The sequence below is a fragment of the Rhamphochromis sp. 'chilingali' genome (genome assembly GCF_963969265.1).
Source record: "Rhamphochromis sp. 'chilingali' genome assembly, chromosome: 21".
Taxonomy (NCBI): Eukaryota; Metazoa; Chordata; class Actinopteri; order Cichliformes; family Cichlidae; genus Rhamphochromis; species Rhamphochromis sp. 'chilingali'.
The window spans coordinates 7,984,002-7,998,517 of NC_137949.1; the positions used below are offsets into that span (position 1 = coordinate 7,984,002).

The window sequence follows — 14,516 nt, forward strand, 5'->3', positions numbered from 1 at the left end:
AAACCTCACTTTTCCTGCATGTTCAGACGAGGATTGCGGTCATAGATCATCCTCGCTGTGTGTGTCTGCGTGCTCATATTTTCTTTGGTTCCCTCCTTTTTTCACTTACTGTTTTTTTGCCTTTGTTATCTGTTTTGTTGTTATTTTGTTAAGTCCTCATGGTGGTAATCTTGCTTGTTTTTAACAGAATTGTATTTCTATTGTCAAAAAAACCCAACACACATTTACAAAAATGCTGATCTGTCGCAGAACTGAAAGATCAGACAAGTTTCTGCCTGAGCCGGACAATCTGAGCTTTTCACTCAGTTAAATTTCAGTTAAATTCATAAGTGATTAATATGACCCTTAAAGGACCTTTTTGTACCAAAGAATGACCATCAAAAAAGACACAATTCAGTGAAGTGAAAAGCTAAAATAACGGAAAATTTAGGACTTTGCAAATAAAAAAATATCAACAGATTAAATGTCAAAATAGTTTCAGTTGATCAGTTCATCAATTATTTGTCTTGGTGTGTGCTCTGTTGCAGAATTTCGCAAGAATGGGTGATATTTCTGTCATAAAGTGTTATTTCCATCATGAAAGAAAGATTTTTTTCATCCAAAACATTTCTTTCCTTTTCCGTTTTCTGTTCTTTCATTTTTTTTGGACTCACAGAGAACATCAAACAGGTTTAATTGTTTCTTTTTCTGGGACCTATTTCAGGAAGCGATCTCAAACATTAAGTTTTTTAGGGGGCTTTTTTGTTTTTTCAGCTTTTTTCTTTTTCTTTCTTTTCATAGTTCGTACATTCCTTGACCTTAAGATAATATCATTTTTTTCCTGAGATTTTTTTTTTTCTAAGTTGAGTTGCTTATTTAGGGATTAATATTGAACCCCTCACTGTAATTACACATATATCCTGCTCGAGCTTCTTTATGAATGTGTTTCAAGACACATTTATTCCCTTGTGGGAATGTGAGCTCCTGGTTCTCAATTTTGTGGGACTGTCGCACATTCTCACCCTGATGTCTGGATGTACAAACAAACTGAGCGCTGCACACAGATGGGTACAAAAGCCAGGCTTACGGCTGAGGCGAGGAGGAGTCAGGTGGATCAAGGAGCAATGTGGGAAAGGTGGAATCTCCCGCTGATCCTCCTGGGACCAACACCAGGAAGAGAAATGTCAGATTTACAGGATTCAGTGTTCTCCTGGGAAACATGGAGGTACTGACGCACATTCACACACGTTTACTGGGAAAAGAAGGTAAATAATTGTAGATATTTGACCGTTCCTGAGAAGATTGTCCTCACACAGTCAAAGACACCCTCAAACTTGTAGTCGCCTTTCTTTCAAGGTCTAACTGGCAGGTATGATTATACAAATGTAAAATAATGCACGGTCATACAGACTGATAAACTGTCAGATTACAGGATTCAGCTTTTGATGGGAAAATGCTGGGAAACACATTCACAGACATATATAGATAAACATCTGACCCTCAGTTTCATCCTCTCTAGAATAGAAAATGTAAATGTGCAAAAACGAATTAGATGGAAAAAAAACCTTAAATTAATTTACCTTTAGATAAATATATATACATCTAGTTAGCATTTGTAAACACCATTTGTATCCTGACATCTTAAGCACCATTAATTACTTAATGTGCATATTTCATTTTACTGTAACAGAGCGATTTATGAAATAAATTTACATTTTTTTCAAATAATGCATCAGAATCAGAAGCATTTATTTGAATTGTAAACAGTCTGTTTTATAGATAATGCATTTTTATAGCTAAATACAACAGACGCTTCATTAGAAAAGACACAAAGCCTCTAAAAAGTGCCTAAACAGCTTGTGTGACCTTTTTTGCAAAACTCCCCAAACCTATTAACTGAAGATTTATTGTCATTAAGTATACACTGCATTGAAAAAAAATACCATAATTACTTTTTATGAGTTTGCATTTGAAAAAAAATGATTATATTTTCTCAACTAAAAATACAGGCTCTGTCAAATGGCTTTAGAAGAAATATGACAGTGAGTTACAAAATGTAAAGATGACAGTCCTGTGGGACCCCGGCCTGCAGTAAGAAGCGAGATTAGAGAGATTACAGTTAAAGAGTATCTCGTCCTGTGGAGCCCCTTCTAAACACCAGCTCCCATCAGATGGGCCTGGTCTGATGGAGGAAACAGGAGAGATTATACATGTTTAACAGTAATCCCCCTCTTCTGGAGCGATGCCAGTGCAGAGCAGAAGACCTCCGTTCGACTGGAGAAACAAAGAAAAACAAGGAGAGAGAGACAGTCCCGGGTGGAGAGTCCACACTTTTAAAAAGATTTACAACTTTCACGAAAGAATGCTGCAGCTGACTCGGAGAATAAGTCACGTACCAAAGCACGTGCATTTTGTTTTAAAGCTTTTAAAAGAGAAACGTGAAGAGAAGATGTCGATTTCATTCCTGACACTTGTCATGTTTGTTATCTTTTTGAGCCACTAGGCTCCGTGTCTTACTAATTAATTTTGTATTTTTTGGTGGGGGTTATACTACTAGGGTACAGGATGTTATATGTTTGATTCATTCATGGATAGATGCAGGCACAATTACTTTTAACAAAGGAAAAATGACTTTGGTCAAAGTTACTGTTAATCTTTCCTGTCACTGATGTTCAGTTGGCATTTCTAACCAACAACTGCACCTACAAAGTGAAGTTCTTCTGCAAAATCACCTAAAAAAAAAAACGCCCCCCACACTAGTCAGTACAAAATTAAGGCCTATAGTCATCTTATGTCACTGGCTGGTGTCTTTGTAAGGTGATGATTCTGTTCAATTCAATTCAGTTTTATTTATATAGAGCCCAATCACAACAGCAGTCACTTCAAGGAACTTTATACAGTTAAGCAAACAAGACAAAGAAAGGCCAACGATCTCACAACCCCCAGTGAGCAAACACGTGGCAACAGTGGGAAGGAAGAACTCCCTTTTAACAGGAAGAAACTACTGGCAAAACCAGACTTTGGGGGACTTTTCACCCTAAGTCAGTAGTGCCGTGAAAAAGAGACAGGAAAACAGAGAAAGAGAGACACTGGGGGTGGTGTAAGGCAGCGGTCCCCAACCTTTTTTGCGCCATGGAGCGATTTATGTCCGACAATATTTTCACAGACCGGCCTTTAAGGTGTCGCAGATAAATACAACAAAATAAAACTAGTACCTGTACCAAAAAAAGAAGATTTATTAATAACACACAGGAAAAGACACAGGGAAACTGAGTTAACGATAAAAACGATTTAAAAAATAATCGAGCTTCAACTCTCGCGGCCCGGTACCAAACGACTCACAGACCGGTACCAGTCCGTGGCCCAGGTGTTGGGGACCGCTGGCGTAAGACACACAACAAGGGCCTTGCATCAGAATCAAACCTAGGCCACTACATTTAGCCTGCACAACCAGTTTGCGACACCAGCACCCCAGGAGCTTAGATCTAAATTAAATGCGGGCATGAGGTGGTATCTGTGTCAACAGAGCTGAAACAGATTTATTTATTCTCCGCAGCCTTTTGCCATAGCCACACTCACGCCAGCTGATAGAGGAATCCTAACTTTGTGTAGATTCAAACTTGAGTCAGACAGCAGTAGGACGGCTCCCCTCAGCAACAGGCAGCAGTTCAATATTCAAGCCAGAAAACAAGCCTTCACAGTAACAATTACTTATACTGCAGGTATATGTAAGACTCCATTCAAACAGAAGTGTTTTTCATTTAATGTCTAGTCAAATTTTTCTTATTGATGTTGACAGTTTATTTTTACTATAGAAATGCAGTTGCCATAGTGTTTCATGTTATGTGTGAAAACAATACAAGTTCACTTTTGTAAGAATCATATATGTCGGATGATTATGTTTGTTCTGTTTCTTTTGTGTCTTGGATTCTGTGCTCGTGATCGACCTGTAAATCAAGCACTAGTTTAAAACAAAGCATAACACATTAACTCAGGGTGTCAAGTGACATTAATGTGTGTGACACCAGTGATTACATGTTGTGGGACAATTTGCTGCTTTAAAGATCCATTCTGTAGTATTACCTTAAAAGGGATAGCAGTTTTTTTTCTGTACTTCATAAACGATATTTATGAATATTACAAGCAGAGTTAGTACTATGAGGCAGATTTACTGACAGTAGTTGATTTTATTCTGGTTTTATTTGCATTTCTAATGTGGAATTGTGTAATGTTGTCTGTATGTTTCATAATAAAATAAAAAAAAAAGCTCAAAAGCCAAAAGAAAATAACATGCTACCCATGAGGCCGATAGCAAGGAGAGATCAAAGACATAAACAGACAGTCAAACTGACTGACTGACTGATTGATTGAAAGAAAAGCCTGCCAGACAGACTGAGACTGACAGCCACGCTGAGTCAGTGTCTGAGAATGAGAGGCAGAGGTGGAATGAGCAAGCAAGGGAAGCAGAGAGCGAGAAAGAGAGGGAGAGAAATGAAACATTAGAAAACATAAAGTTGAAAATGACTGTGTTAATTTACCTCTGATAACTGGTTCAGTGCCAGACCACACACACGGACGATCAGATATAGATGTCTGCACATACACACACACACATATACACACACTGCATACCTGGATGGGTGGGCTCGATTGCTCGAGGCTACAGTTGTAGTTGTAATTCGTCTCCATCGCAACAACAACGACTCATGGCTGACAATCAAAATACTGGAACAATTCTTCAAAGCTAATTAAAGTCTAATAATCTTTTTATTCTGTAGTAACCATAAATTGGTAAATATGCAACTATTGAATTACATTAAATGCATTGCACGTCCAATAACCAAATCAGGTGGTGATATAATTTTTTTTAATATTCAGAATGTTGTTGGGTGAATTACTCACAGATTCTGCAGATATACCAAACATTTCTGTAGCTAAATTAACTCATCATCATCCAAGGTGGGTAGTCAGTTTTAACCTGTAATTTCTAACTATTATATCCTTCCTAACTTGTAATTGGGAGAATATGACTCATGACTTAATTGGTGAGGAGCAGGAAAATGTTATAAGGAGAGAGAAAAAATCCTCCATGCATGCTATTTCCCCACTTTACAGTAATGAACCCACGTGATCACTCTTCAGTCAGATCCCGAAGACATAAGGAAAAGAAACTCTTAGTAAGCATTTGTAAGCACTTTAATTACCATAATAGGTCTATTTCAGAGAAAATGGCCTTAATGATATAAAATTGTCATCCTGTTCAGTCAATAGACACTAACATTTTAGATATGGCAAGACATTTGTTCATGTAATTTACTGTTTAACATTCATTACATTTTTACATTTACTGTAAGTGCTTCAGAACCTAAAATGAACATTTGGTAACACATTCACGCTTTCAGCCAAATCTGAAACTTTTTTATCCTCACTGATGAGCGTCTCTGTTTTTCTAAAACATGGTCGTGTAGTTTTTGCTTGTACCTGCAGAGGGCAGTGCAGGCCTACAATTGTAAAAAAGTAACAAACTGTTACGTTGTCTCCCTCTGCGTGTCAATAGTGGTAAATCGTGACACTTCAACACGGATTCTCAAAATTTAACGCAATAAACCGAATTGTCTTTGCTCCAGGTAGCAAAAAGGTGTCACCAGCACATTATTTTCTACATTATTATTTTATCAGAATATATAAATTATTTTTAAGGTAGAATAGAACAGCCCTTAATTGTCATTGTTCATGTACAATAAAATTATGGGTACTCCATGAAAACTGTGCAGAAGTAAAATTTAAAAAATCAAAATAGTAAAGATAGAAGAAATATACACAGTCAGGTAAGAGTGAAAGGTATATACAAGGTTTAACACAACATGCCCCAGTTCCAGGTGATGATGTCAGGAAACACCTTGCAAACCTGTTACTACATCTATTACAACACTATTTATGCTTCAAGTTTTAAGAAGTCTCAGGCTTGAGCAGTGAGAATCTTATACTAGACAAAAATGGGACCAGACACTGGTCTCTCCTCAGTTCCCAGATGTTTATGGACTGTTGTTAAAAGTAGAAGGGATGTAATGGTAAACATCGCTGTTCAACTGTTTTCAGACTTGTTGGTGCCATCAAATTCAAAATTATCCTATTGTTAGTATTATTTTTAACGTTAAACCTCAGTTTAAGTATTTCATGTGCTTTCTGTGTTTTATGGTAAATTAAAAATGGGGTTATGAAATTTGCAAGTCATTGCATTCTGTTTTATTTTTATTTTATTTTATTTTTTTCATTTTACACACCATCCCGTTGTTTTTGGAGTTGGAGTTGTAGATTGGCAAAAGTTTTTAATGTATTTATAAATTTTCAAATTAGTGACGGGCCACTCGAATACCCTGGTCTGGAGTACAAACTGTTACAGTTACATTTAAATCAAGTGTGCAGTTTTACATATATGTGAAATTTTATATAGATTTTCATATATGAATATATATTTTAGTCTCATCCAGCTGCACACTTTGTAAATACTTCCTCCAAAGGAAATGTCTAATGGGATCACAGAGCGTGATGATAAATATGTGACCTTTTGAATAGCAGATGTTGTCCAAGGCCCAGACTCACAAAGCTCTACTACTAATACACTTACAATCACAAAACAATTCCCTTTACAGTAGATGAATGTGGCAGAGAGGGTATGCTTAGCCAAAGAAACTTACAGTGCAAATATGAAGACATTTATTCACATTAATTGTAAAAATCAATATGTTCTTTACGAGCATAAGGCATAGAGTCCAGTGAAGATCATAGACACAGGCTGCTGACTAAGGAGTAATGATACATAATAAGCTTGAGGGGACACAGACTACAACCTAATTACCAGGTCCTAAAGACCTTTGCTGAAACGAAAAACCTCAGTATATTTCCCTGTCTATAATGCCTGACTGTCTCCCCCCAAATCAGCCAACTAGAAACGTTCCCAGACATTCGGAGCAGGATAATTCTGTCCAAACTCCACCCAGTAGGAGTTTAAATTTAAGCAACCGAGAGCCTGGACAAGTATGCAAAGAAAAAAAAACAATTAAATACAACTAGAAACATAAGTGTAATATTAAGATCAAGGATTCAATACTTTTTTGCCATGTCATCGTTAGGAATTTGCCTCAGTGGGCCCATGTCTGACAATAATCACAGCAAAACACCTAATTATATCTGATATATGAGGGGATTTGTTAAGAAAACTACAATTAGTTCTCTGTGTGCACAGTACACAAACCTCTGTGTCAGATGACATCCTGATGTGAACCATGTGTTGACAACATCGAAGTGATTGTGCTTCTGCTGATTTTAGGCGGCATCATACATCACACAAAGACACAATTACATACCATTGCAAGTGGCTTTTACTGTAAATAGCAGTGTCACGTTCCTGAGTTTCACTATCACTATCAATCTACTGTTACCTTTCTGTTAAAGCTTGGAGAGGGTTAATGTCTCCTTAGGTGCTGATGGTACAGACTTATCTTAACTGTGAGTTGAGTCAAAATGTACAGGAAATGGCCTAGACTGTCATTCTAAACACAGTACAGCCAAGTTTTTTTGAAAAAATGTTTTTTCATTGAAAGCAGCACTGCTCAGCTCGCCATGTCGTAAATTTCAAAGTTGAGAAACAAAGTGTTAAATCATCGAAGCATCTTCAAACCTACAAAGATATTTCATCCATTCTGTTTCTGATTTATATTTTTGCAATACTGTGCCTCTGCATATAGGATTTCCTTGGTAAGGGCGTAAATTACGAATTGTGTCTTTTTGCAGTGGGTATGTTTAAAGTCTGAGCCAAGATGCCGAAGCTTTGCGCATATTTTCAACACATGCTGGAATTCCTGCCTCAAAAACTGCTTTGCAATGCATTTTCTCGCCATATTTTCCTGCATCTCTTACAGAAATCAAAGAGGAACACGATGTTTTCTTCTGAGTGTTGTGTTTATGAACCTGAAGTTATAAGAAGCCAATTAAAGCATGAGTTTCAAAAACTACTGCTACTATATACTACATACTTTGCTCATCTTCATTTAAAGATCAACTCAATAATATGACTGTATCAGGAAAAGTCACACATAGGAATTCCAAGCAAAGACAATGGCAAAAAAATAAAAGCCATGCAAAAAAGTAACGACCTCAAGAACATGTTTTATGTTTTCCTGTTTTTCATTCCAGGAAACAGAGAATGGGAGGATGGTCCGACTCCCCCTTGTGCTTTGCGTAATATTGGCTTCCTTTGTTCCAAATGAAAGCCTTTAAAAACAGCACACATGCTCGTTCTGTATCAGTTAAAGCGACATCATGGTGTCAAAGGTGCTCGTGGGTGCTGCTGTTTTTGTTGTCGCCCTCATTTCAGAGAGTACGTTTGTGCTGCTTTATCTGTGTTTTTTGGTGCAACATTTCAGATGTTATTTTTCTGCTATTAATATTTTGCGCGTCTGTAAAAGAAAAATATGCTTCTTCATCTCAGGTGCGGGCATAATCGGAGGCAGGGAGGCAGCGCCGCATTCTCGGCCCTACATGGCCTCCATCCAGGTGCCAGAAGGGGAGAATCTGAAACATGAATGCGGAGGCTTTGTGGTAGCAGATCAGTGGGTGATGACTGCAGTGCACTGTCTACCTAACGGGTAAGGCAACATTTTTTACAGTGTAACAAATGTATGGAAACATTTGCAAGATCAGAATCATATTAGCATGATATTTTCCATTTAAAGCTGGTGCTGTTTGGATTGTGTTTGTTTGTATTTGCTTGGGCAATAATCTCTCCTGTGCTTGTTCAAGTTTCATGTTTAAATTTGCTCAATGGCTCTACAAAAGCATTTAGAGTTTGCTTTTATGTAGTAGATAACTCTTTTTCTTGATGATTATTCAATAATATAACACTATTGTGCTCTTTTTTAAGACCAGATGGAAGGAAGGTGATGCTCGGTGTCCATTCTCTGAGTGAACCTGAAGAGACAAAGCAAATCTTTGACATTTTGGAACTTCACAATCACCAAGATTTTGACCCAAGTAATTATGACAATGATATTGCTTTAATTAAGGTAAGTGCATATGCTATGCCCTTATACTATCTGAATACTCAGAAACAAGAGTCTATAATAGTAAACCAAAACAGTGATATAGTTGGAATCATTATCTGTGGGGGCTTTTGCAGCTGGATCGTCCATTTAACATTTCCGAAGCGGTTAAAGCGGTGGAATTTCTGCGTGCTGGAGGCACAAACCCCGACACCGGTAACGAGGTCGAAACAGCTGGCTGGGGATCGGTTGACAACCTGGGGGCCAGACCAGATAAACTCAAAGAGGTGACTGTCGAGGTGATTAGCCCAGATCGGTGCAGACGCAGCGACTACTTTGGTAGAAAGTTCACCACTAACATGATATGTGCACATAAAGTATGCGCAAACCCCTGTGACCAACCACATAAGAATGAGGACAGTTGTGATGTAAGTTTTACTTCCTTTTATTCTACTAAACATAAATGATGAAACGTGAAAACAGTTGTTAGACAGCTGGCTTAGATTGCATTACTGATCCTAAACTTGTGCTTTTTTTTCCTGCTTCTTTGTTGTGGTCATTCAGGGGGACTCTGGGGGTCCTCTGCTCTATAATGGCGTTGTGGTGGGCATCACCTCAAATGGCGGAAAAAAGTGCGGCCAAACAAAAAAGCCTGGAATTTATACTATCATCTCTCACTACACTCAATGGATTGACAACATCATGAATCCACAGCCAGCCGCAGCAGAAGAGCAGAGCGCATAAATGAAAGCAGATGTTACATTCAAGTTTTTAGCTACAGCTGACTATGCATCTGTCACAGTGTTTTTTATATATACATATATGATTAATGCATGTCTGTAGGAGCAGTTCATCAATGTGTGGCAAATGACAAAAACATATGTAAACGTCTTTATTTTTTTCTACTGCTCCTGATTGCTCCCTCTATGGGCGTCGCCATAGGGAATTGTCTGCCTCCATTTTACCCTCTCTAGCATCATAATAACAATCACATAATGTAGCACTTTGCTGTATTATGGAATTAATAAAAACGTAGTACATGTCTCGTGTTATACCTGTACCTTGCAGAGATAGATAGATAGATAGATAGATAGATAGATAGATAGATAGATAGATAGATAGATAGATAGATAGATAGATAGATAGATAGATAGATAGATAGATAGATAGATAGATAGATAGATAGATAGATAGATAGATAGATAGATAGATAGATAGATAGATAGATAGATAGATAGATAGATAGATAGATAGATAGATAGATAGATTGATTGATTGATTCTACCTAAAATAAGATTGTATTACTGGGCATCCCAGCTCAGAACAGTAGTAGAGATGAAGAGATTGGTTATGTTAAACAGAACTCCAGGAATGCCAGGAATATTAATATCTACAGTGCAATGTCTTAGTCAACAGTCTCAGAGGAAAATTAACGTAATACACGGATTAAACAAACACTGCAGGTATGGAATGCAGTGCATGCAATTAAAGGGGAAAGTAGCAGGTCATGGACCATGCTTACTGTTCACTAGGAAATATCAAGTGTCCCCCCTCTGTACTTGTTATTTTTAATAGAAGATAGGCCAAAAGTTAAGAATAAACCAATTATTTGATGGAAACGTGTTCACATTATCTACTCCAGGAAAAAATAATTGGCTTACTCCTAGGTGACTTATGTATAGACATCTAAAAATTAGACATCACATCACTAAACACACTGACTGTGGCGTTCTGAAAAAGGATCCAACCAATATCGAATTATGATTTCATCTACGTATTCCAACAATAAAACATATATGTATTTTAAAAAGTGAGTGACAGAGATATCAGAAAATGCCAGATATATATATACAGCTTTAATTACTTTAACTTATAAGAAGATGGACACTTATCATTGCTGTCACTTATCAGCTTTGTTCTATCAATAGTTTATATATCTGTTTGTAGCTAAACTATATTTCAAATGAAGCCAACCCTGAAAGTCAGTCGGTGCCTTTTCCTCTTGTTTAGTTTTGTTTAATACTACCTGTAAGTTGTGCTATTGGCAATAAAGTTCCAAATCGTTAGCTTCATAGCATAAGTGCCTAAGTCATTGACTTAGTCAAATGACTTAGGCAATTATGCTATGAAGCTAACGAAATGTACTTTGTGAGTAGAAAGACAAACAATAATAGATCAGACTAACTGAAAATATGGTTAAAAGCCAAAGTTTACAATGTTGGAACACAACACCAAGATGTCATCTAAACAATTTATGCATCACTGTTGTAATTTTAATACATGTGTGTCAGCTTATTGGCAAGTGGAAACATTTGTAAAATTGTCTTCAAGTCTCAGGCAATCAAGACAACAACAACAACAACAGATCTCATAAACTTTCCAGTCTTCATACCAGTGGTGAGGAAGTCCAAAAGCAAATAAAAAGAGCACATGTACTTTTTCTTTTCCTCCTTTCACTGGTCTGTGCAGACAAGCAGGTATGTGAGTAGTTCCCAACATGCTCCACTGATTTGTTTAGCTTGATCAAAACCACACCATCACCCCCGCCATTGTGTTCTACCAAGAGGTTCACATTTCTAAAAGACAGTACATCTTAACAGTCATTTAAAGGTATTCATAGCTAGTTAACTTAAAATACAAAGGTTATAAAGACAATAAAAAAGATTACAAGGACATTTTCTGCAAGTGATTCAACCTTCAAAAGCAAACCATACTACCACATGAGTATCAAATAAAGGAAACAAATGTTTAATGTAATTCAATCCAATTTAAAACATCTACACTAACACTTTTTTTTTTTTACCAAACAGGAAGTTTAAGAAAGGTTCAAGGCTCTAGGGTACATCATTGTACTGCTTTTCCATCTGCAGTGTTCCCCTTTTTATAAGAAAGAGAAGTTAATTTTCTCTTAATAAGTAGTTCACTTCCAGTGCTCCTTCCTTCCTCTCTTCAATCACTTTGTTTCGTTCCTGCAGCTCCTGCAAAGAAAATCTCTTCACTATGTGGGGGTGTCCTCCATGTGAGGCAACCAGTTTACTGATCCCAGACAGCAAATCTTTCACCTGAGGATAGCTCAAAGCATTCTGGGATTTTATAATGTTTAGCTCATAATAACGGCTCCCGCACTTCCGGACAAGATCCTGCAGAGCTGAATGAGCACCAGCAACATAGTTGTTGATTTTCTGAGGCCTGCACTTGTTGTTGTCGAATTGAACGAACAACACGATGGCATGCTCTGCGAATTCTCGTCCAAAGATCTTCTGGAGGTGTCCAAACATCTCGCACTCTCCCTGGGTGAAGCGTCCCACCTGGAGCACCAGCAGGAAAACATGGGGCCCAGGTACGGCCAGAGCCAGGCAGTCCTTCACAAGCTCTACATTCTCCACCCCGTCTTCGTCCCACAGCTCAGGGGTGTCGACGAGGATGAGCTTCCTCCCTGCTGCGTATACCTCCTTTCTCTCGCAAAATACAGTCAGTAGGGCCGGTTCATGAGTGGATCCGTTAATTGAGTACTGGCTACCTGCTCTCTCTAGGATTACATTCAGAGCAGAAGACTTACCGCTGCCACTGAGACCAAGAAAGATCACAGAGATCTTATTCTTTTCATCATCTGAAAGCCAAAAATGAAATGGAAAATGACTGTTAGAAAACACCTACAGAAAATTAGACCATACAACTCTTATGAAAATGTTGAAAATATGATTACACACTAGCTACAGCCCCAATATTATAATATCTATAACTTGTGGAGGGCCATTTCCCCTGTTGGGGTCTATATCATGTTCTTCTGGTTTTACATGTGTCAAACTGAATTGTAACACTAAATATTATAACAATATCCATATAAAAATGTAACTCTATCACCCCCTAGGGGCAATTAACATCACTTTTACCTCTTCCAGTAGATGCTGGACGATGTATTCACCACTCTTTGGTGTACAGGGAAGTTATAGGTCTGTATTTTTATTCATCTTGACAACTTTAGTTTTAAAACACCAGAACAAATGGAAATAGCTCTTACCATCAGGGGTACTGATCTGAAGTTGCAACATGGCTCTGTGGCTTCTTACAGCCTCCTCAAGGTTCTCTCTTTTTGCCTCATACTGCTTTTGTTCAGCTCCCTCCTTCTTTCTTTCCTCATCGTGCTTTGCATTCAGCTCCTCCAGCTCCTTGGCTCTTCTCTGCTCCTGTTGTTGAAGTAGCTGCATGAAAGCTTGCTCCTTCTCTTCTGCCTCGCGTACTTTCATTTTCAGCATGTTCATGGCCGAGTCTTCTGTCCTACGTTTCATGGATTCACTTAGCATGCTTTCAGTGTAACCTGTGACGCCATTTTCAGTCATCAGGTAGTCAACCATCTCGAGCAGGGTGTGCAGCCCGCCACCCGGAGCAGAGGACCTAACTCGGCAGTACCTGCCATCACATACATTTATCAAATCTAGCAGGGCGTCATCTAATGTGTCAACAACCTTTCCATCTTCCACAGAGAGGACAATTAAGTATTTTAAAGCCTCAGCTCCAAAGTGGGCCTGAAGGATCCCTGTCAGTCTTTGTTCTCTCATTGTGTAACAGCCACCTTGGATCAGCAACAGAAATGTTCTGATTTCCTCTGTGCAAGACTTGAAACAGCTATCGATTGTCTCACAGATGCTCTCCTCTGTCATGTTTTCCTTTAACTCTGCATAGTGCAAGCTGATCGAACGATCCTCCACAGTCAAATCACAGACTTGGTTTGATCCCACAGATCTAAAACTTAACTTGTGACTTTCATCCTCAGAGCTATCCTGAGCCAGAGATTTCAGAGCAGACCATTCTTCCATCATTGATATGACCACCATCATCTCTCTTATATCTGTTACATTTTCTGTCAAACAAAACAATAACAACTTTTCAGTACACAAACCAACACATCCTTAGGATCTAACGTTTAAAATAATTTGCAACTATTTAGTCAATGATTTGACCTCATAGTAAAAGAAAAATACGATTACTCACTCCTAGCCATGTCTTTTGCAGGTGCTCCAGCAAGTCTGCACTAAGATTCTTGTCAGCTCAAGATAACACCTGAAACTAGACACTCAGGCTCTGAAACAAGCATTATAAAGGAAAAAGGTAAAACAGGTAAAAGGTAAAACAGGATGCTTCTGGATTACAACATGTGGCACTACAAGTTCAACTGTCAAGGAAGTGCATTCCACCGTTCACGCCTGGATGAACATGTATTTTCCTTGTGCTTCACTTTAGGTTTGAGAATACAAAAGAAAAAAAGCATTACTTCAAATAATTTTGGTGCACAAAGCAGTTTTCCATGCTAAACTTTAAAATTCAGTAAAGACTTGATCTTAACACAACAGGCCTAAGATAACGTGCTTCCGCCTAAGATGGAAGCGCTCATAATGTCAGTGTCTGCACAAGGTGAACATTTTAAATGGAACCATTGTGGGAATTTGCAAACACATAATCAGCTTGCCTGATCCGGTTTCCCTTTCCTACTTTAAT

General features: G+C 38.1%; 2 protein-coding genes across 2 annotated transcripts; one reads left to right on the forward strand and one right to left on the reverse strand.

Annotated features, from left to right (window-relative positions):
• Positions 1–8,248: 8,248 nt before the first annotated feature.
• On the forward strand, positions 8,249–10,063 carry cfd (complement factor D (adipsin)). The gene is made up of 5 exons (XM_080871791.1): positions 8,249–8,359; positions 8,471–8,627; positions 8,903–9,044; positions 9,158–9,448; positions 9,585–10,063. Exons 1-5 carry the CDS (start codon positions 8,302–8,304, stop codon positions 9,762–9,764), a joined length of 828 nt encoding a protein of 275 aa, XP_080727917.1. The 5' UTR covers positions 8,249–8,301; the 3' UTR covers positions 9,765–10,063.
• A 1,854-nt stretch (positions 10,064–11,917) lies between these two features.
• LOC308389627 (uncharacterized protein) lies at positions 11,918–14,118 on the reverse strand (the record flags this gene model as incomplete). Its single annotated transcript, XM_080871116.1, has 3 exons — positions 14,013–14,118; positions 13,042–13,881; positions 11,918–12,630 (listed from the first exon to the last, which is right to left on the reverse strand). Exons 1-3 carry the CDS (start codon positions 14,020–14,022, stop codon positions 11,918–11,920), a joined length of 1,563 nt encoding a protein of 520 aa, XP_080727242.1. The 5' UTR covers positions 14,023–14,118.
• Positions 14,119–14,516: the final 398 nt, after the last annotated feature.

What these genes read in the sequence shown, in the direction of transcription:
- cfd (XM_080871791.1), top strand. Translation starts at nt 8,302, where the DNA reads ATGGTGTCAAAGGTGCTCGTGGGTGCTGCTGTTTTTGTTGTCGCCCTC. An exon ending in TGTCGCCCTCATTTCAGAGA is followed by an intron (nt 8,360 to 8,470) that starts GTACGTTTGTGC and finishes TCTTCATCTCAG; the next exon opens with GTGCGGGCATAATCGGAGGC. An exon ending in GTGCACTGTCTACCTAACGG is followed by an intron (nt 8,628 to 8,902) that starts GTAAGGCAACAT and finishes CTCTTTTTTAAG; the next exon opens with ACCAGATGGAAGGAAGGTGA.